The sequence below is a fragment of the Ambystoma mexicanum genome, chromosome 10, assembly GCF_040938575.1.
Source record: "Ambystoma mexicanum isolate Mex_15411 chromosome 10, UKY_AmexF1_1, whole genome shotgun sequence".
Lineage (NCBI taxonomy): Eukaryota > Metazoa > Chordata > Amphibia > Caudata > Ambystomatidae > Ambystoma > Ambystoma mexicanum.
Window position 1 is genome coordinate 268,477,586 of NC_090932.1, and position 23,131 is coordinate 268,500,716.

General features: G+C 48.6%; 1 protein-coding gene across 2 annotated transcripts in view; it reads left to right on the forward strand.

The window, feature by feature from the left end:
* LOC138491341 (beta-galactoside alpha-2,6-sialyltransferase 1-like) overlaps nucleotides 1-22,874 on the forward strand; it is a 566,357-nt gene extending 543,483 nt beyond the window's left edge. For both annotated transcript variants that reach the window (XM_069617822.1, XM_069617823.1), the window contains one exon: nucleotides 21,993-22,874. In XM_069617822.1, coding sequence (XP_069473923.1) covers nucleotides 21,993-22,243 — 251 coding nt within the window. In that variant the 3' untranslated portion in view covers nucleotides 22,244-22,874. The remainder of the gene's footprint in view (nucleotides 1-21,992) is intronic.
* Nucleotides 22,875-23,131: the final 257 nt, after the last annotated feature.

Genomic DNA, 23,131 nt, shown 5'->3' on the forward strand with positions numbered 1-23,131 from the left:
CTGACGAATCAGGCGAGCCACCACATTCTGAGGAGTGCAGTTTGGCTGGGGAGGTGGCAGCCACAGCACCCCTGGTTGTGGAGGAACCACAGGATGACGTATGGGTGCCCGTTGAGGACGATGCATTGGAAGTGGTCTGTACGCCCAGTCCACTGGCATCCCCCCAAATATCATCACTCGAAACTGACCATGCCACCACCCTGGAGCAGTCTGGTCAGGACCAAATGGAAGGGCACTTCAGTCCCATTTTGACGAGTATAGAGGCTGAGCAGGCTGAGCAGGACATCCAGGGACCATCAACCTCCACAGGTGCACCCGCAGGGCAGCAGCGGTCAGAACAGCTGACTGCCCTTGTGCGGCAGTTTGAGGACAACACACTGTCCAGATAGGAGAGGCGTGAGAACTTCACCTCTCTAGGCAGGAGCATCACAGAAAACACCGCCTCCATGGCCAAAACCTTTGCAGATAACACCAGCCACCTCTGCGAGAAGGTCTCGGCCTTCTGCCAGGTCTTAGGCCGCATAGCCGATGCCATGAAGGCAGGGCATCTGGCTACCCGATCCCAGCAGATGGTCACACCGTCATCATCCAGTTCGACCCAGACAAGCCCGCTCCGCATGTCAGCACGTACCCTGCGCCGGCAAGACATGCTGCCACCTGGACCAGGGAGTGCCAATTGATAGTCAGGGCAGCCTCATGTAGGCATTGGAGACTTGATGGGACATATGTGGGGGAGTTGTGGGGGAGGGGGAGGGAGGTGAGGGTGTGTGGGGGAGTTGTGGGAGAGGGTGAGGGGGTGAGGGTGTGTGGGGGAGTTGTGGAGGGAGGGAGAGGGGGGAGGGTGTGTGGGGGAGTTGTGGGCGAGGTGGAGGGGGTTAGGGTGTGTGGGGGAGTTGTGGGGGGAGGAAGGGGGAGGGTGGTGGAGGGTTTTAGCACTTTCGTTATCATTGTTATATTTAATACACCCGTTGTGTGAAAAGCAAGACCTGAGTGGACATTCATCATTGCGCATGTGTCATTTATTCATATACAGTGCATAGTGTACATGTACCCCCACACCCAGTGCCCTCTGTCCGACTATCATGTCCCCCTCTGCTGCCATGTGTGTCAGAAATATTGTGCAATCACTGACTGGCGCACAGCACGTCCCTCCTGTGCATCAGCACCGCGATCATGTCCAGCCACATCTTCATCATCCCCTTCATCATCACCAGTTGGTAGCATTTCACTGTCAGGGGGCAGGGGCACGTTCCGGCGGATACACATATTGTGCAGCATGACACATGCCATGATGATCTTGGCCACCTTCTCATGCCTGTAGAGGAGTGCCCCACCTGACTGTCATGATGCCTACCCCCGGGGAACCAGACCAGGTCCAGCAACCCTGGAAGCAGGCATCAAGTTGTTTTGAGCAAGCCCAAAAGCCCCTGTTAGGGGCTGTTTGGTTGCGGTCCTGGCGCCTATGGCGCCAGGCTCATATGGAGAGTCAGTCCTGGCGCCTATGGCGCCAGGCTCATAGAGTAAAATTACCTGATGCAGACCATGCTGCATGCTTACCTGGTGCAGACCATGCTGCAGAGCTCCAAGCCAAATGAGGCTTGGAAGGGACTATTTTACCTAGGGACTATTTTTTTACTCAGGTGGGGTTGGGGAAGAATACTCACCTGGGACTACTTTGGGGGCTATTTAAACCATGCCCGAAGAGCAGCACACGCTTTGCGTTATTCTGCATCCAGCAGCGTAACGCTCACCGTGTCTGCAAGCCTGCATCCAGTCTTCTGCTACGCCCGCCTCGAGTCTGCAGCTCCTAGAAAAAGGGAGAAACAGAAGGAGAAAGGTTAGAATAAGAGCAAACCTTCAATCCTTACCTGGATTCCGGATCCACTGCACCTTCGAACTGGAAGAAAGAAGCATTTACGAACTGGAAGAAAGAAGCATTTACGCGTGCCGCCTCGCCTGCTGCAGCGCCGCGCCGCGCTGACGTCACCGGCCCTCGCAGCATCCTCACGATCCACTGCATCCATCTGCACATTCCGCTGCATTCTGGCACCTAAGGGGAACACAAGAACAGCAAAGGTGAGCCAAGGAAATAAACAGAGGCAATAGTAACTACCCCCATAGACTTACCTGATTACCGCCGGGGGTACTATTCCTCTTCACGGGTCGGCGCAGTCTCCATTGCAGCCATTGTTCTTTGCCGAGTTTGATTTCGTGATAACCTATCGACCAGGTTGTAAGAATGGTAAAGCAGACGCCTTATCCCGAATAGGGATGGGAGAGGCAGAAGTGAACCCAGAACCAGTACCGATAATTTCCGAACAAAGGATCCTTGGCATGACTACTCTACAGACACTAGAGGACATTCAGGTAAAGATCCAGCAACTCTTTGATCCTACAGTCCTGCAGGACTGGGTAAAGAAAAGCCAGACTACTCTGTCACCAATGATCTGTCTTATTACCAAGGGCGACTGTTTCTGCCACACAAGGAACTACAAGAGCAAGTCATTTCCTGTTATCATGATACCCTAATGGAGGGGCACCCAGGTATTGCAAAAATTGAAGCTATGATTAAAAGACAATTCTGGTTTCCCACCTGGCGAAAGGATATTAAATCATTTGTGATGTCTTGTGGCATTTGCGCCCAAAACAAAAGTCAAAAGAAAAAACCAGCTGGACTCTTACAACCTTTGGGCATTCCGCCTACACCATGGCACACCTTATCGTTAGACTTTATTACTGATCTAACCCCTTTTAATGGGTTTAACACCATTCTAGTAATTGTGGATCTTTTTTCCAAGATGGCCCACTTTATTCCTTTGAAAGGACTACCTTCAGCCTTAATCCTGGCCAAAGAATTCCTCGAAAACATTGTTCGCTTAAATGGATTTCCGTCCGTGTTGGTCTCTGACTGGGACAGTCCATTTGTTTCACATTTTTGGAAGAAATGTTGTCAATTGTCGCAAGTCGACGTGAGATTATCGACCAGTCACCACCCCCAGACCGATGGTCAAACAGAGAGGACCAACCAAACTCTTGAACAATACCTGCGTTGTATGTTACATCAAACTGAGAGTAATTGGAAGGACATCCTTTGGATCGCCGAATATGCATACAATAATTCAGTACATTCTGGAACTGGACAAAGTCCCTTTTATACCCTATATGGGCACCACCCTCGAACCTCAGACCATGACTCACCCCAACACTTAGAAATGCCCACAGTGGACCATCTACACGCTACGATTACACAAGCCTTTAAGCAGGCAACTGCACATTTGAAACAGGCGAAGGAGAAATATAAGAAAGATGCTGATCGGCATAGAAGTCATACTCCACAGTACCAGATAGGGGACCAAGTATGGTTGGCCACAAAACTCATACCTCTCAAGGGAAGGCGGACCTTTAACCCTAGGTATTTGGGACCTTACTCTATTAAGGCCATTATCAACCCGGTGGCCGTCAAGTTGGACTTGCCTACCAGTATGCGAATTCATCCCGTCTTTCATGTGTCACTTTTGAAGCCAGTGCAACCAGGGACAAGACTAACCAAGCCACCAGACCCCGTCCTTATAGACGGGGAACCTGAATTTGAAGTTAAGAATATCCTCGACTCCAAGATGGTGAAGTCAAAACTTTTTTATTTAATCGACTGGAAAGGGTACGGACCACAGGAAAGTTCTTGGGAACCCAGTGACCACGTGTATGCACCTCAATTGGTGAAAAGATTCCACCGAAATTTCCAAGACAAACCAAAACCACAGGGAAGAACGACTTTAGGAGGGGCCTTGGGGGGGGGAGTGCTGTCATGATGCCTACCCCCGGGGAACCAGACCAGGTCAGCAACCCCGGAAGCAGGCATCAAGTTGTTTGAGCAAGCTCAAAACCCCCTGTTAGGGGCTGTTTGGGTGGGGTCCTGGCATCCTTGGCGCCAGGCTCATATGGAGAGTCAGTCCTGGCGCCATAGGCTCATAGAGTAAACTTACCTCATGCAGACCATGCTGCAAGCTTACCTGGTGCAGACCATGCTGCAGAGCTCCAAGCCAAATGAGGCTTGGAAGGGACTATTTTACCTAGGGACTATTTCTTTACTCAGGTGGGGCTGGGGAGGAATACTTACCTGGGACTACTTTGGAGGCTATTTAAACCACGCCCGAAGAGCAGCACACGCTTCGCCTTATTCTGCATCCAGCAGCGTAACACTCACCGTGTCTGCAAGCCTGCATCCAGTCTTCTGCCACACCCGCTTCGAGTCTGCAGCTCCTAGAAAAAGGGAGGAACAGATGGAGAAAGGTTAGAATAAGAGCAAACCTTCGATCCTTACCTGGATTCCGGATCCACCGCACCTTCGAACTGGAAGAAAGAAGCATTTACGCACGCCGCCTCGCCTGCTGCAGCGCCGCGCTGAACTCACCGGCCCTCGGAGCATCCTTACGATCCACCGCATCCATCTGCATGTTCCGCCGCAGTCTGGCACCTAAGGGGAACACAGGAACAGCAAAGGTGAGCCAAGGAAATAAACAGAGGCAATAGTAACTACCCCCATAGACTTACCTGATTACCGCGGGGTACTATTCCTCTTCACGGGTCGGTGCAGTCTCCATTGCTTCCTCACCACACCCTGGCCCCTAAGGGGAACAAAAGGATGACAAGGTGAGACAACGGGACAATAAGGGGAACTCTCCTCTGTGCAATAGACTTACCTAATTTTACCGCCAGAGGCATCATTCCTCGAACTTCATATTTTCTCGCCACACCTGAATAAGGGAACAGGCAGCTTACATTCTGGCCTTATTTTATTGAACTGTGTAGGATAAGCCAAATCCTTACCTGAACTTCGTCAGCTACCACGAGGAACTCTTCACAGGGGTCAAGCTGCAAACTGCAAGGAATCGGACAAGAGTGAAAGTCGGACATGTGAACTCTTACGAACTACATATTTTTCAGAGTCATTATTGTTCTGGAACTCACCGATTCCTTCGAGCCAGTGAAGCAACTGGTTATCAACAAGCCCCTGCACTCAATGCAGGATGGAGAGCTCATCTTTTCAAACCATCAGGTGAGACTATAGGAGGGGACATCAAAGGTGATCTGTGGGGAGAACAGCGGGGGTGGGGGGAATTTACACTCGACTCCACGGGTGCTTTCTCCATTTGCAGAAGGATATTCCTACGGGCCAAGCAAACAAAGCTAGGTGGACCAGTCCAGTCTGTCATCTCGGCCCTACACATCACGTTGGTGGAGACCGCAGCTGTCCAGTTCAGATCGACGCCTCTGTGGGAGCCAGGTGAGCGTAACACTGACCAGCTGAGGCAGCGAAATCGTGCCTTCAACAGGCCAAAGGTCTGCTCGATGACCACACGGGTATGGGTATGGGAATGATTGTAGTCCTCCTCGTGCCTGTTCTGTGGGTTTCAGACAGGGGTGAGGAGCCACGGTTTCAAGGGATAGCCACTATCACCTGCATGAAAGGCAATAAAAGATAAATGTTAGTCGATTCATGATGGACAGCTGTACTAGTCACACGTGCCTGCAGATTATCGTTGGCCACATGCACATGTCCCTGGATGGATTTACGCCATTTTCAGTCCCTCAATGTGTCCTGTGCCATGGACTAATGGTGTGGGTTGCATCTTCAAGATGATACATGGTGTGCACTGCCGTCTTGTTGCACATGCATTGTGTACGCATACAGCTGTGTCCGTGTCAAATTTGTGATGTGTTGTGTTCTGTGAGATTTACTTAGAGGGAGTGTTAGCAGTAGTCTGTGCAATATTGATCAATCAGCGCTGATCATTCCCATGGTGACATGCAGCACTCCTGTGGGTGTGGCGGCCCTGTGACAGACAGTGGATTCCCTAGTTGGTTCAGTTCAGTGCACTCCCAGGGATGCTTGTCCTGTGTGGTGATTTGCTGGAGACAGCAACATAGTGCATGTGCAATGCATGGTGCTGGATGGCGTTACAGAGGGTGAGGGCCGCTGATGAGTGGTGCACGTGCTGTGGGATGTGGGGTGGTTTCCTGTTAGTCATGAAGTGATAGGTGTCGACCTTACTTCATTCCTATGGAATTTGGGTGTCATGTACCGTTTGTAATGCTTTGGGGCACAGTGTTTGGTGATGTGCACATTGTGCAGTCACATCAACATTGGCAGAATGGTGGTGTGTGCATCTCTCCCCCCATTTCAATGCCATGTGCCAGGCATGCAACTTAACAAGCAGCCAGGCACGTCGTCAGCATGTCGCTCTATGAAGCGATGTAGCGTGGAGTTACGCAGGACCATAGAGTCATGAGTTGATGCAGGATATCGGGCACAACAATGTGTGATGATCTTGCTGGCGTCGCATACCATCTGCACATTGATGGAGTGGTATTGCTTGCGATTGCGGTACACCACCTCCATGGCATGCGGGACCTCCAACTCCACGTGGGTGCAGTCGAGGGCAACTACACAATTGGGCATGCCTGCCAGTGCATCGAAGCCAACCTTTGTATCAAATATCTCCTGGGGAGTCCGTGGTAGGGATATGTAGTCCCTTGTGTGCTTGAGGAGGGCATCCAGCACTTGGTTCAGAATCTGAGAAAATAAGGGTTGTGATATGCCATGCATGTGCCCCACTGTGTGCTGGTAGGTGTCTGTGGCAAGGAAGTGGAGCACAGACACTACCTTCAGTAGAGGGGGGATGGCGGTGCGTATTTCAATGAGGCTGACAATGTCGTTGTGTATCATGTCCACAATGGTGGTGATGGTGTCCCGGCCCAGATGGTACAGAGTGTGGATCTGCTCAGGGGTTAGGTTGAAAGGACTGGCTCGGATGCAAGGGATTCGGGGCTGCCTGCATGGTAACGGTGGCTGCACTGGTCGGGCATGCTGGGCCTGTCTCACTCTCCTTCTCCACCTGCGTCTCCTCTGTGGTGCCGGCTGTGGTTGTTGTTGTTGATGTTGTGGAAATGCAAGCATGTCCTCCATCTCCAGTAATGCTACTACTATTGGAATCATCTTGGTGTGGGAGGGGGCGTGGTGTGTGGGTGTGCTTCATTTGTACTGGGCCAGACTCCATTGCCTCCACCTGTTCTGATTGTGTGCACCTGTGGCAGTTGGGAAAACTGCACAAGGCATTTTACGGTTGGTCAGAGATACCGGTATTTACGGCACGCCGGTAGCCACTTTTAACGCCTTCATGATGCCGGTATTTGCATGTCCGCTTCACTTGTGATCTCCTCCAGTTTATGGCATGCCGCTATTGACGGCATGATTGCCCGCGTGCCCGCGCCCATGCCGCTATTAGAGGCCCCGTACTTTACGATGCCGCTAATAGCGGTCTGGCTGGTCCGAATAGCCGGAGCGGTAACGATGCCGGTAATCCTTTACCGGTATCGTTTTCCCCTTATCTCCAAACTCGGAATGACCCCCATCGTCATGAAGAGGCATCTGCCGAAGTTCGTCATGAATCTCATTTCATTTTGCTACAATACCATTTACTTAATTTTTAAAGAAGAATATTCCTTCTTCCTTCTGAGACAGCAAGGAAACCTTGCCCTGAATTTCCGCCAGTTTTACTGTGTTTTCTCGAACTTCCTCCTATAATAGATCAAAAACTTTGGCTAAAGAATTCAACACGAAATGTAATCCACTCAGTGGGGTTGGTGTGAGTACTCCGTAGAGCTAGAGAGAATCGAGCACTCACTAGAATCCTGTTCAGCTTCAAGGCAGGAGAAGAGTTTCGGACAAAGAGTCGCGTGTACACTGAATTGAGACTGGTGCATCACCCACATATATAGACTTGAGACAAAAGAGGGCACTTAGATCTTGAATCTGCTGCGCTTCTCAATATGTCATACAAAGAGAATCTGCAGTGGGTGTTAGTGCCAAATGGATCCCTGTGTCCATCTGGACCCTTAACACACTAAAATTGAAATCATGCACGATCACACTGCACAGATTCAATTTATTTAACCAAAGCTTTCAGCCGACACGTGCTACGACCTACAAGCTCTTTTTCCAGGGTCAAAGACATCTTGCAGGTGCAGAAGTTGCTGAAAGGAGTAGCATATAACTTTAGTCCCATTACCCACATATATTGATTCAGATATCGCAGTGGAAGGATTGGAAACCTTTAAATACAATTCTGAGTTTCCTGGGTACCTTATGGTTGAAATGCAACCAGTACGGACTCTAGCTTAACCGGCATTTGATGCCTGGAAAAAGACCTTGCATGACGAAACACATGGCGGCTGAACGCTTTGATTGAATATATTGAATCTGCACAGTGTGATAGTGCTTGCTTTCAATTTCACCCATATATACTTCAGCAGTATCTCCACTAATAATTTTTGTCTTACGAGATGTGTTCTGTAATCTTCCCTTTTATTTTCGTGGCAGTTAGTATATAATCTAATCCTGCCTGTAGTGGGCGGGGTACTAGAGATTCCGTCTGCTCAGCCGCAGGTAAGGCAGATCTAGAATGCAAATCAAAGATGTTGCATGCGCTTTTAATTTCTGGAGGCAGCATTGAGTCTCTAGTTCTAACTGACCTCCTGTGCTGTGTCTCAGTAACTCATGCATTGTTATGTCCTGGCCTGTGGTCACCCAGGCCAGGCAGACCAAGGCTGGGGGAACCCATCGACCATCCATGGCCTGGGGGCACCCAGGCTAACACGAGACACGGCAGCGTAGTTGCCCAGCAGGGACACCGGCACCTCCATGCAGAGTTGCCCAGCAGGGCCTCTGTGAACAAGGGGTTGCAGAGTTGGCAAGCAGGGGCTATGCTGACATGGGGGTGGGCATCAGAAGACAGCGTTACCCGGCAGGAACACTGTCAGGGTAAAGGGCCCGGCAGCAGCTGGCCCTCTGCCTACTACGCAGCACCAGCATCGCGCTGCAGCCAAGGACGCACAGCAGACAAGAGTCACGTTGCATTGACTGACGAGCCGGAAAAGGCCCGTCTCTTTTATTGTCTGGTCACAACATGTGACTTTGGCACAAGCCCTCGGAGGGACCATTCTCCCAGAAGGGGTGACACACCACACTCCTCCTTTTCCATAACGAACAAACAAATGGGAAGCGCCACTGGACATTAAATCAATTAACAGTCACAACCAGCAATGCTTGGAATCCAGGTGCAAATAATATTCACATACATAGGGACTCAGGTTGGGACAATCACTACCACTGAAAACATAACACATATACTGAGCTTTGGTATACATGCGGGGTGACAGTCAGTGTTGGTAGATTGCTGGTGACACGTTGGACATTCCACATTTAAACAAACCCTTTATTAAACTGGGTGAGTGGAACTTAAACAACTGAATGACACCATTGTTAGCACCTGGCATCATTTAAAGCATGTCCACAATACGCAGGATCACAGTTTCACATAGCAACTTGGCTGGGGCCATTTTAAGCATGTCCAGGGTCTGAAGGCTCCCAGCCTTCATAGGGATGGCTACTGAGTCCATATTGAGCAATTGCGATGCTGCAGGAGAACAGTCCCACTTCCGTTAGCATCTGTTCAGGACAGTTCAGTTAGGGGTTCAGGGGCCGGCAAAGCCGCACCAGGGGCCACATCGGCCCAATCCATAGATAGTGGGGGCAAGCAGTGGCAGCGTACTGGTTGCGGGTGGGCAGGCCACTCATTTCACCTCCTCTTCCACACATGGGCTGCTGGCAGGACACTGCTGATGGCAGAGGGCGCACAAGCACTCACGAGAGCTGAAACCCTCTTCCGCTCATTCCCTTTTCCCTTTCTTCTTGGCAGTCACCACCACCTGTCCCCAGGATGGCGCCAGCACGGCAGGTTCACACTGGCTTGGGGCTTGCTACTGCTTAGTGGGCATGGGCAGCCATGCATTTTCTTTAATACGCATAATATCGCTCCATCCTGGAGCCTGCAACCAGCACCACCTTCATTTTCAGATGTGACAGCCTCACAACAGAGCACGACAAGGTGTGTTCTACTCTTATCAAGTTTCCCATCCTTCCAAAACACTGCCAGCTGCCCCGGGAATTGCATAAAACCATTTACATTTTTCCTCTTGCCCCACCATGGAGCGCTGTACCGGCACAGAGCGATTGACTCTTTTTTTTTGTTTGTTTCATTTGCACTCACCGCCAGTTGGGCCTGGGATCCTGAGAGGGCCATATTCATTTATTTCTTTTGCTCTGAACCGGAGCACCCAGTATGCGTCTTTCCTTCCCGCTGCCGGGATCGTCCTCTGTTCTCACCTACTGGTGAGACTGGGAAACAATGTTGCTGCGGCCACCAGTCGTTGATGGTTTGCCAGATGCTGCACGGCCTTCACTTCGGGCGGCGGGAAACACAGCTCCCTGCAGCACCAGCTCCGAGCATGGAGCACTGCATTTATCACCGCTGCCACAGCCCGGGATCTTTCCTTCTTTGCAGCGGGCCTCCACTCTCAATGGCTCTGACATGGAGCAGCCCGCACACTCACTGCCAGTCGTCCTGGGCATGCCGCACCATTAGGGCCACTCCGTTTCTCCACTCTGGGCACCTGCCTCCACACGGTCCCCAGTGCAGACCCCTCGCAAGGCCCAGCAGGGTATGGGGGCCAGACCACCTCATCACCATTGTTAAGTCCTGGCCTGCGGGCACGCAGGCCAGGCGGACCAAGGCTGGGGGCACCCAGCCGACATGCTGGAGGCACCAAGCGAACATCCGTGGACAGGGGGCACCTTGCCAGCCCGTGAGCACACAGGCTCTTCCATGGCCTGGGGGCACTCGGGCTAACATCAGACACAGCAACAGAGTTGCCCAGCAGGGGCCCCAGCACCTCCATGCAGAGTTGCCCAGCAGGGCCTCTGTGAAGAAGGGGATGCAGAGTTGCCCAGCAGGGGCTCTGCTGACATTGGGGTGGGCATCAGAGAAAGCGGTACCTGGCAGGCACACTGTCAGGGTAGAGGGCCCAGCAGCAGCAGGCCCTCTTTCTACTATGCAGCGTCAGTATCGGGCTGCAGCCAAGGACACACAGCAGGCAGGAGTCAGGTTGCATTGACTGATGAGCCGCAAATGGCCAATCTCTTTTATTGTCGTCTCATCACCTGGTCACAACATGTCACTTTGGCATGAGCCCTGGAAGGGACCATTCTCCCAGGAGGGGTGACACACCACATACATGTTAGAGCAGGGAATTGACACTTATGGTACGAATGAAAAGTTCTGCAATTACTACTCACTCCCTATATTCATTCACAGAGTCACCATAGTCAATGGGTAAGACATTTCAAAACATGCCCCTGCTTAACGCAACTGCGCTTGGCTAAAGCGCCAGGGGTATTTGAATCTTTGGCCCTGCCTCCAAGCCACAGTCCAATGCATGCCGGCACAACTCAATGGAAAAATCTGATACCCCTCAAAAGTTAGAAAAGGTAATCCATACAATATGCTTCTGCTGCACACGACGACGCAGGAGCTTCCTAATATTGTGATGATGTTACGGTCCTCCCCTGAATCCGTTTACTGCCCCATTACTGCTTAGATGCACATTATTTAGGAGTGATTAAATAATTAGAGCAACACCTTACTTCCATTTCTGTATCTATTTATTCTGTATATGGATGCACGGTACTTGCAGTGTACCGGCTGTGGTTCTGTTTTCACATACTGATCAGCCTGCCTCCCACCGAGGTGTCGTGAGTCAAGACCTCAGAGATATTTTGAGGCAGCTGAAGCAGTGGCTGTTGCTGAAGATGCTGCTGCTTGTGCCGGCTTTGCACTTCTCCCTCATCCACCACGAGGGAATCTTCTTACGGCTTCTTTGACCAGCCGTTCCTCTCGCTCTTCCAACCGACGAATAGTAGTGAAAGGATCAACCCTTCCAAGACTGTCCACTGGGGTTAAAGGGCTGAGGCTGCCTAATAGCAGCACCTAGAGACTTGGCTGCCACCTTCAAGGTCTGCAGCTTCTCAAGGCTTTAATCAACCTTGCTGCCAAAAAGATGAGACCCATCAAAAGGCATACTAAGGAGTCTAGACTGCACGTCCTGTGCAAATCCAGACTTCCTCAACCACACAAACCTGCCTATCATGGTGCTTGCTGCCATGGCTCTGCTGATACTGTCATCAGAATCCAAACCCAACTGAAGAGACTCACACATAGACTCCTTGCCATCTTTTACAATGGCCAAGAAGCCGTCTCTTTCCTCCCCTTTGGGAATATAAGATAGCCATGGATATACAGTCCCATAAGGTGTAGGTGAATTTTGCAAGGGCACATTTAGAGTTGGCTGATTTTAGAGCCTGGCAGAAAATACTTTCCTTGACCGGTGGGATGATTGGATAGGCAGCCTGCTTGGAGGTAGCTGTTGATGCTTGCACTACCAGGCTTTCAGGGATAGAATGTTTTGACAAGTAGCTGGGGTCACTACTTGAAACACTTGTGTATAGGCGTGTTATAAATGCCATATCATATCATATTTTTCAGTCAAATGTCTATTTAGTGCCGGATTTGATTCTGGTGCTTCCCAATTAGCACTTACTCTCTTTTGCAGAGCGACATGAAAAGGCAGGATTGGATCCCTTTGAGGACCTTTGTCTAGGATATCCGTGAGGACATCCTGTTTGTGGACAGGCCTGCTCCATCCCAGATAATCAGTGACCTTGGTCATTAACTGTCTGTAAGATGCATCTGCCTGATCATCTGATTCTGGCTTACCAAAATCCAACTCTGGTGAAGTGTCCACTCCTCTGGCAGTCTGTACATTTTCACGCAGATCCTGCAACCGAGATTCTTCTGATATAAAGCTATCATTGGCATTAGGAGTGCCATATTGTAATCCAAAGGGTGGAACATTGTCACCAGAATATTCATTGTCCTCATAAATGGATGTGGGTGACATAAAGACATCCCTCCTAGGCAAAGGAGTGAAGGTTTCTGAATTACTGGCAAAAGCATCGATGGCTTTGATGATTCTGAGCCGGATGCTGATGGAGTCATCAATGTCTTCGATGAAGTTGTCTTGGGTGTCAATGGAGCCGCTGGCATCAATGGTGTCGATGACTTCGACGTCAACTTGTTCGTGGACTTTGTCTGTGATAGACTTCGATGGCTTTAAGGATTCTTCAATTATTTTTTATCGTGTCTCTCGATGAGAATCAGGCCTTCATCCAGGGCTCAAAGGTGCGTGGGATTTGACTCGAGCCCTTTCCTTACCGGCTTCAGAAAGCATGGTAGGAGCATTGCTTTGAGGGTTTCTGGCTCTTGAAAACCTTTAGCATTCCTGCCTGAATAATTCCAATTCAGCCAGAGTAGAGGCCTTAGTGGGGCATGATATAGGGCCTCGCTACAAGTTCGGCAGTAGCCTTGCCGGTAAAACCACCAGGCTTCCACCGAACTTGCATATTTTTCCGGCGCCTGGCAATGGGGAAATGCAGGGGCATTACAGCCCTGGCAGACCCTGTATTTCCCCATTGCCGGGTGCCGGAATATTTTATTCCCCATTCCCATTTGAGCCTCTTAGGGCTCAATGGGAATGGGGAGGTCGGATGCACCGGCACCATTCGTGAATGGTTACGGTGCATCCGACATGGTCTGATCACGGGTGCCGGTCCGAAAAAAAAGGCACCCGTGAGCAGTACTCGTAGTTAGCCGGTCCGGTAACAACAGTGCCGGTAGCTTACCGCCACCGTTGTTACCGGACTGGCTAACTTATAATGAGGCCCATAGTCCTCTCTGGGGAGGAGTCAGACATAGGTGATTTATGATGCCTTTTCTTCTACTTCCTCAATGACGACGAGGAGTGGTGGGAGCGACTTCGTGACCTGGACCTTTTAGACTTCTTCTGTCGAGAAGAGTCGTTCCTCGGTTATGTCGGAAGAATGTTTTTTTCGACGGGGTAGTCTAAGGGCATTTTTTTGGGGGGGGACTACATACTGCCAATTTCTCTTTACGCTCCTTCAGAGCTTTTCTGGTCATCGGCTGTGACTTCTGACACGCCGAGATCTTGTGCTCCACACCAAGACACCACAAGCACACTCAATGTGGGTCCATCAGCGACATCTTAGCGTCGTAGTATTGGCAATTTTTAAACCCGGTCTTCGGGGTTGTCGAAGACAAAGACATTATATACAGTTTTCAAAGAAAACTATGAAGAAAGCTGCAGTTCAACGAAGCAAAAGGTTACTAAAAAAAACAGAACTGAAGCCAACAGGTGCTGCGCGTGCTATATATACCTTCAATGACATCATCCTCGAGACGGAGGTCCTCGAAGGACATCAAGTCGACCGCATCGATGCACAGCGCCTTCTACTGACATTTTTACCGGAGCAGCTGAAGCTGGGTATTGGAGATATCAAATATGAGGAATACGTGGGAGGACACAATCCATTCGAAATATGGTTATGATATGTAATATGATATACATTTCATACAAGAATGGATCACCATACGTATCGCTAATATCAGTGTGTGTATAGGCCCATATTACTAAATTACTGTGAATGCAAGCAGACGTCCAAGGCCAAATGATAATGTGTTTTTTTATAAAGCACTTAACACTGTAGCGCCTTATATAGAACATATATACATACATTATCACCCAACCTGTATTGGCACCCATTCATCAACCTCAGAAGGATGAAAAGCTGAGTTGGCCTTGCCGAGATTCAAACCTGCAACCTGCAGATCCCACACACATCGCAGCAGGTCTGGTGCGAAGTTGGCCATATGTCAAGCCTGTATGGATCTACTTTTCAGGCTTCAGAGGTTGGCAAATACATACCATAACTGTGTATTAAAGAATTTAGAGTAGCGCAGGGAAAGCAGCGCACTCACACAGCAACACATACTCTGGGTACTCGTTACTTCATACATGCAAACAAACATCCTGAACAGCATGCCATGGAGATAAAGAAAGATAGACACATTACAACAAAGCATTAATAGTGGCACAATTAAATCATGGGCCACTTTATGTGCTATGGCAAAACATTTCTACACTGTACACAAACTGTTAAGCACAATGTTGTCAAGTGACCGAGGACACTGAGATGGAATGAATTGTTGTGAGGCTCGTAACAGAGACAACGGCAGAAAAAAAACATGCTATAACTGCAACTTGCAAAAAGCAAAGTACATAGTCCGAAATGGATGCTTATTCTACTATAAATGCTTTTTGGAAGTTTGTGTCTGCATTGTTAAGTTGTGATGTTTAAGAACAGACTAAATCAGTGACTCGCCCCTTGAAGTGTGCCTGAAATAAACCTTTAATGAGTCTAGAAATTATTTATAGAATTCCAGAAAGACAAATTATTTGTTATTCCTATTCTTTCTTATTTAGGGTCACTGCTCAACGTGTTACACTGGTTGAACCCCTTTTTTTTTTTAAAGGCCTAAACAAGAAAGCCAGCCACTCCAGAAACAAAGAGCCACATGGCTCTGGCCACAGCCCAGGAGCTTCAATTTTTAAAAAAGAAAAATTAAAAAGATGATTGTATTTCTTTTTTTTAGGGGTAGCAAGGCAGGCCACAGGGGTAGCAGGTGCAACCACTGCCATCCCCCAAATGACGTCGCTGCCTCACAGAATTTCCAGAGCGGTCAGACAGGACTATAGCTGTCGCACTGTGGGGAACTGCTTGAAACTGCCCAGTACCACTGCTGCTGCGCTTGGAAACGAGCACTTTGACACACACTGGCACGTCTGTTTTCACTCCACCTCCAAGTTGCTGCGCACTCCTTTACACTTCAATACATTGTGGGATTCTGCCCGCTACCACTGCCATTTTCCACTTTTCCATATTGATTGGACATCAGGAGGTTTACAAAATAGTACAGAATATGCTAATAATTATTTTGAAGGTCATGACTTTACCTTGAATTTTGCAAAAAATAAACTTTTTGGCATTTGGTAAAGAGTGTAATTCATTTTTCAGTACCCAAGAGCCAAGTGAATTTGAGGTGACAGATTCATACCCATACCTAAGGATTTTATTTGCAAAAGGCAGGAGTTGGATGAGAAGCCTACTCAGTACTAGACTGTGGGTGTATGCTAATTGTGCCATGCTTCTTGAGAAAATTAAAAAGACCAAATGATTTGTCATCTTTGGTGCATTTCACTAAGACAAGAAAATCAATAAAGATAGGGAAACATCTGAAAGGCATTAGGTCAAATGAATACTTCTCAAGCATACCATCAACCATGGTCTTGAGTTGATTGCTTCCAAGTTTACACCAGACATCTTCTCCCCAGTTTTGAAATATCACTGTGTAACACGATGCCCAAGTGGAGGCATAAAGAAGCTGAATAAATATGCAGTTCTCAAATTTGGTTTATCTTTCTCAAAATTAGAAGGAATATCCCCCTTCCCATCTTGGTCTTGGGTACAAACAAAAAAAGAAATGTTTCTTGCAATTTAAATGTTGTTGGGCACTTCCTGGTCCCAATCCACAGATCATCAAAGTACCCTGGTCTTTGTCTTTGGATTGCGGGTTATGGAATTCCCGAATCATCTTCAGTCCATTATTAGGACCTGTCCATGTGTTGTCAAGCCACAGGTCCTTCTCTAGCAAACATCCGCCATGTGGGTCAGACCTTCTCTGCTAGCAGTTTTCTCTGAAATTTCTTTTTGGAAACAGCTGGGATGCGGTCTCTGGTCCCTGACCACCTCCCTGTTCTCGGCTCTGGTACCTGGGACTCCCCACCTCACTACACAAGCAATAACCTCCGTGGCCCCTGTTGAGGTGGGACCATCTTATTTCTCCTCTTACCTCTAACATCCATCCTGGGCCTGACTTGGGTTCCCCTTCTCTCCAAATACACCTCCCCTCTATTCTACTCACAATCGCCCCCCTCACCTCCAGATGGTAAAAACGTCCTTCTTAAAAATTCAATATAGTCTTTTCTGACAACCTCCTCCACTTAACAGCCCACGTTTGCCAAAGCTCTCTCTTATTATATTCTCTTTCACTCTTCTCATATGCATCACAGCTTCAGCCATGGTGACGGCAGCTTTGGGCTCAGCCTGTCACCACAGTGCGAGTCCTCCATGCATGGACGAGTTGGCAGAGACGCCACAAAATATTGCGATTGTATGCCCTGAGGCTCGGCCACAAAATAATGGATAAGGATCCGTCTAGAGGCTGGACCCCTCCGTCTGCCAACATCAGTCTTCCGTCCCGACCCTTTCCTCATAGGTGCCCCTGACAAGAGCAATGCCAGGATTGCCCAGGAATATGCTCGAGTCCCTGGGGGTGAATTCATATCTCGCATGGGAGACATTTATGATGAAGAAGGGGATCCCATTCCTTTTGGTTTGAAACCCCTACACCCCGAGGTAGTTAGAAACTTTCCAGAGGAATTATATGGGTATGTGGTGACTTGGTGGATCTTGCTACTGATTTACAAGATGCAAGTGGCTTGGACACCTCACCAGAATTGGACATGCTCCCTGCTTCTGTTTTTCAACATCTAATAGCAAAGGTGGTGGATGTGTTAGGGTTATCAGACCCCTCTAGACACAACGTACAGTATGAGCTGAGGGACATTCTGGATGAAGGTCCACCGAGAGGGGCCACACTGCCCTTTAATCAGGCAGTAGAAGGGCCAGTCTTAGAACTGTGGTCTAAGCCAACCCAGTCCCTATTGTGGACCAGGACCTAGCCAAAAAGCACAAGGCAGCCCATTCTGACCCACAATTCCTGTCTGTTAATTCATCCCAAGAAAACCTAGTTGTCAAGGCGTCCACGGCAAACCTGAAGACAAGGTCTTTTCCATTGCTGCCCCTGGATCTGGAGAGCAAGAGTCTGATGCCTGGGGAAGAAAGTTCTTTGGTTCGGGTCAGCCTAGGCCTGCGATCCATCAATGCCTTCTGCACCTTGGCCACATTTTCTTTTGGCCTTCAGCCTGTTAATTCCAAGGCGGCTGAGCACATCCTTGCAGGTGATATAAAGGATGGTTTGAAGCCCTATTAAAGGATGGCATGGAGGCTTCTCGCCAGATCCTCCAGTCGGGACTGGATATTGTCGACTGCATAGCTAGGACTATGGACATTGGAACAGTGTTACTGAGATATTCATGGCTGAAGACGTTGTGCTACACCCTGGAGGTCCAGGAAAAAAACGCTGATGAGTCCCTTGAGAACCTCCAGGCTTTTAAGGCAACTGTAAAGTCTTTGTCAGTCACACAGTCTAGCAGCAACAGCCTGCAACCCGATGGGCAGAGGCAGGGGTGTTGGTCCCTTCGCTTCTTACACCCATAGGGGCCGAGGTCAAGCTGCCTCTGGCAAGAAGGGGCAGCGCCAACCCCAAAGGGATTGTGGCACAGGTGCTCCATGGGGAGAGTAATCAGCCTCCGTCGTGCCTTCTGCAGCTCCTGGTGCAAACCCCCTGCGAATCGGACATCCACCACCTTTCCCCCGGGGAATTAAAATCTCTTGGGTTCGGCAAGGAATGGATTCTTACCGCATTCGAAACCTGGGCCTTACAGGTTGTCCACCAGGGATACTGTCTCCCTTTTGCTGAGCAACCTCTAGACTACCCACTGGCCAGGTATTACTTCCCTTCAAACCACCTCCTACTGTATGTGGTTTGTCAGCTTCTGGTGAAAGGGGCCATAGAGTTTGTTCCCAGCTCAGAATGAGGCAAAGGCTGTTACTCAACTTATTTTCTGGTGGCAAAGTAGGACGGAGGCTTAAGTCTGATAATAGATTTGTGGCTCTTGAACATGCGCGTAAGCAAACATAAGTTCAGGATGGTCACTGTAGCCCAAATCCTTTAAGACCTCAACCTGCAGGATTTGCTGGGCTTCCTGGATCTCCAGGATGCATGCTTCCATGTGCCTATCCACAAGAAGCACTGGAGGTAACAGAGATTTACAGTGGGGCACTGCCACTAGCAATTGAAGGTCCTGCTGTTCAGACTTTCTTTACCATCCAGGCTCTTCACTAGCTGCTGGCAGGTAAAGTGGTCCGCCACAGAAGGGAAGGCATCCATGCCTTTAGGTATCTGGTCTGAGCTTGCTCTTCAGCACATTTGTACCGGATGTGCAGCCCGTTGCTTGTGCTTTTCCCTGAACTTCAGAAAGTCTCACGTTTTGCCATCCCAGTCCCTCTGGTTCTTTGGGACAGTGATGGACAGTCGCCTGAGCAGGGCCTTCCCACCCAAGGATCGAGTAGCGAACATCGCCAAGATGGTACGTGTCTTCCAATCGCAGTAAAGTGTTCCTGCCTTACCTTTATGCACTGGCTGTGCTTTATGACCTCCTGCATTCTTTTAGTGCCAGAGGCCCTGCTACTTATGAGGTCGACAGCAGTAGCTTCTTAGTTGTCAGTAGTCTCAGTTTCAGGATCACACATCAGATCTTCTTCAGGCCTCAGCGAAAGAGTCCAGAGAGCTGTAATAGTGGTCCCAGAGAAACAACCTACTGAATATGGAGTTGTTTTGGCAACCCGGGCCCCAACTGAGCCTAGACAGGGACATGTCCCAGAAAGACTGGCGCACTCACCTACAAGACCTAAAGGTGAGCGACCTCTGGTCACCTTCAGAATCCTGAGGGCACATCAGTGCGCTTGAGTTAAGAGGGATCAGGCTGGCCCTGGTCACTTTTCTTATTTCGGTATGGGGCAAGACTGTTCTAGTCCTGACGGACAACACAGTGGCCAAGCTCTTCCTCACCAAACGTGGTGGTGTGAGCTTCTTGCCTCTCTGCAGAGAAGCAATGCGATGGTGGTTCTGGGCTCTGGAGAACAGCATGTCTCTGATGGCAGCTCATCTAGCTGGCAGAGAGAACGTTATTGAGCATTCCTGGAGCAGCGGGACTTCGGCCTCCCACGAGTGGGCGCCCTGTCAGGAAGTTCTGGAGGAGGAATTCCCCCAATTGGCGGACTTCACAGATGTACCTCTTCCCTGCCAGTGTGAACAGGAAGTGCAGGTGGTTCTTCTCCAGGGAATTTCCATGACTGGGGATGCTTTGATGGTCGAGTTGGATTTACCTGATCTATGCGTTCCCGCCAACCCCTGTCATACTGCTGTTCTCAGGAGACTATGCCTTTTTGGGTCCACAATGATTTTGATCCCTCCAAACTGGGCCAGGAGAATGTGGTACCTGGAGTTGCTGTACAACATGTCCATGTGCAACATGCCCATCTGTCCTCCCTAATACCTTTCCGCTGAGAGTGGACCACCACTCCCAATCACAGCAAGTTATCCTGCATCAGAACCTCAACAGCCTAAACCTTCATTATTGGTTGTTCAAAGGTTGAGGCATAAGGAGTGGGAGTTGTCATAGGACATCTTGGACAAGCTCCTCTCTGCTAGAAGACATGCCCCCAAATCCATTTATGCATGTAGGTGGCATATTTGTTTGACTTGATTCCAGGAGAGGGATCTGGATCATTTTACCTGTTGCACATCATCTGTACTGGATATTCTGCTTTCTTTGGCTCGGACGGTCCTGCAGATTGGCACTGTGAACGGTTATCTTGCAACCATTTCAGTTTTCAAGAGGACCTCAGATTGGGACTCTTTATCACAGTCTGCATGGTCATACTATTCCTGCGGGGACTATGTAATGAGTTTCCCCTGTGCAAGTTTGTTGTTCTGGCATGGGACTTTAATCTTGTTTGTTAATATTTCTCACCCGTAAGGTGATTTTCCTGGATGCCATCTTCTTCCGCTAGAGTGAGCTCCAGGTGTTGTTAGTTAATCCTTCCTATTCAGTTGTCTCCAAAGAGAAGGTGATGTTGAGACTGAGACCATCCTTCCTCCAGAGGATAGTCTCTTATTTTTATCTCTCTGACCAGATCTCTTCTTCCTGTCTTCTTTCCTCCGCCACACCCTTCCCAAGCAGAGCAACAGTTCCTTCAGCTGGACCTGGTAGGGGACCACAACTACTAAATCTCTCAGAGGAGAGAGACCAGTAAAGATGACGAGCTTTTCATTGGTTATGCTGGTGCCCATGCTGGAAGGGCTGTGACGTACCAGATCCTGTCAAGGTGGATCATCCCCTATATCTCAAAAATCTATGATCTGACTGGTAGGGACATGCCTGTGGCACAATCAGGGCATCTTCCACAAGAGGCATGGCTGTGACCTTGGCTCTGCAACGAGGAGTCCCTGTTCTGGACATTTGCCAGGCAAGCTACGTGGGCTTCGTTGCACGTGTTTGCCAAATATTACTGCTTGGATTCTCAGTCTGGACAGGGCGCTCCTTTTGCCAGAGCTGTCCTTCAGAGTTCTCCAATCTAGGTGGTGTCCTCGCTATCCTCCCTCCTCCAGATCTACATACTGCTGTGGGAGTCCATCAAAGGTATGGAATCTCTTGCAGGAAGGAGTCCATTGGAAGAACTCTGTAATGTTATTTCTGATGGACGCTCCTCCTACGTATTGCTCATCGCCATCCCTTCCTGCTCCTATTGGTCGAATAGCAGGTACACATTGGTTCTGCAGTCAGAGTGCTAGGGAAAAAGGGTGGGACTGAGGTTACTGGGTGCATCACCTCAAAATATACTGGTTCCGACTTCATATCCATGCAGGGAGCGTAGAGGCATTGGACAGAGCATCATCCGAAAAGTAGCTGTGCTGGGAGATAGATATCAAAGATGAGGAATCCAATGAGGAATACATTGGCAGAACATCCATCAGAAAGAACATTACCAAGAGGTAAGTAATGTGTTCTTCTCTTTTTTACATGAACGGAACTAATTGGACATCTGCAACACTACATGCTTCTATGCCTTATGTATGGGTGTAAACAGAATCAGAGACATAATAGTAATTTAACACCTTTGCACACAGGATCGATCACTATGGTTGAAACCAAAACATTTCCTACTGTCAAATTCACATGAACAGGGCACATGTCGGCTACAAGGCATTAAAGCCTATGTGTGATTGCACTTGTGTTCCCTCTGCAAACCTCTGGGTGGATTGTAGGATATGCCCAGGTGTAGCAAGAGTATCAGGTAGTCCCTTCCCCTCAAGACCACAAACCAGCTGAGGACACTGGGTCATTCTAATAACCTATTTGCTGTTTATTCACAGGTATTGTGCTGATGATGAGTCTTTGTGATGAAGTGGACGTTTACGAGTACCTGCCTTCCCGAAGGAAAACCGACCTCTGCCATTATTTTGAGAAACCTAAAAACGAAGCCTGCATGTGGGGAGCCTACCACCCTGTCATCTTTGAGAAGAATTTGATAAAGCAGCTCAATATGGGAACTGATGACAATATTTACTTATATGGAAAGGTCACTTTGCCAGGGTTTTCGAAAGTTCAGTGCAAGCTAGGATAGAAGACATTTGTATTTTTCACTAGTCCTCGAAGTTCAGTAACTTTATATGCTATGCATGGCTTGTGGAAATACCACGGGTTTCAAAGGGACATATGACAACAACATTGAGAGTGAATTACTGTTCACGTAAGAAAGACAGCCGCAATATTTAATTATTTTGGGAGACATCTTCCAAGTGCGCCCATCTCTCTCCACATTTCCTGCATACCTCTTCAGGCCGCGAAAATGTCTCCCTCACAATGCGTTGCATTTGCCTCTGTCGTATAAATCCCCTGTGGCCTGTGGCATCCTCTTCCCTGAAAAGCCAGTGACAGCATTTTCAATTTTCAGGACTGCCAACGTCTACAGCTGAGAAAGGGCAGTGGGCAGGGGTAACAGTAATGTAACTTAGAATAGGTTAATGGAACATTGTGTTTAATAACATCGATTTACCCGAATGTATTTTGTATTCTTCAATGTTATAAAAATAGATGCTATTGCAATGCTATTATTTGCCATAAAAGAATAGGCAGAATGCACACATTCGTTTTTGTTTTTATAATACTTCCGTATCAAATCAAATAATCAAATAAATCAAATAAGATGAATCAAATAAGATGAGACTGAAATAAAATATGAATATTCTAACGGAGATGTATTTATACAATTCAATACTTTCAAACAACAATCTCGTGGTGTGTTCTTGGTCAATTTTCTTTCTGTCCAATTTTAAGTTGGGACAATTCAAAGTGACATAAAAACAAAACATCCAGGTATGAAATGGGGTAAGAACAGTAGTAAGGGGGAAGAACACGTCTAAATACACATGTAAAAAAAGAAAAAGAGAAACAGTTCAAATGTACCAGGAAAAGGGATATCCAAAAAGAGGACACAACCCTTTGACTGTTC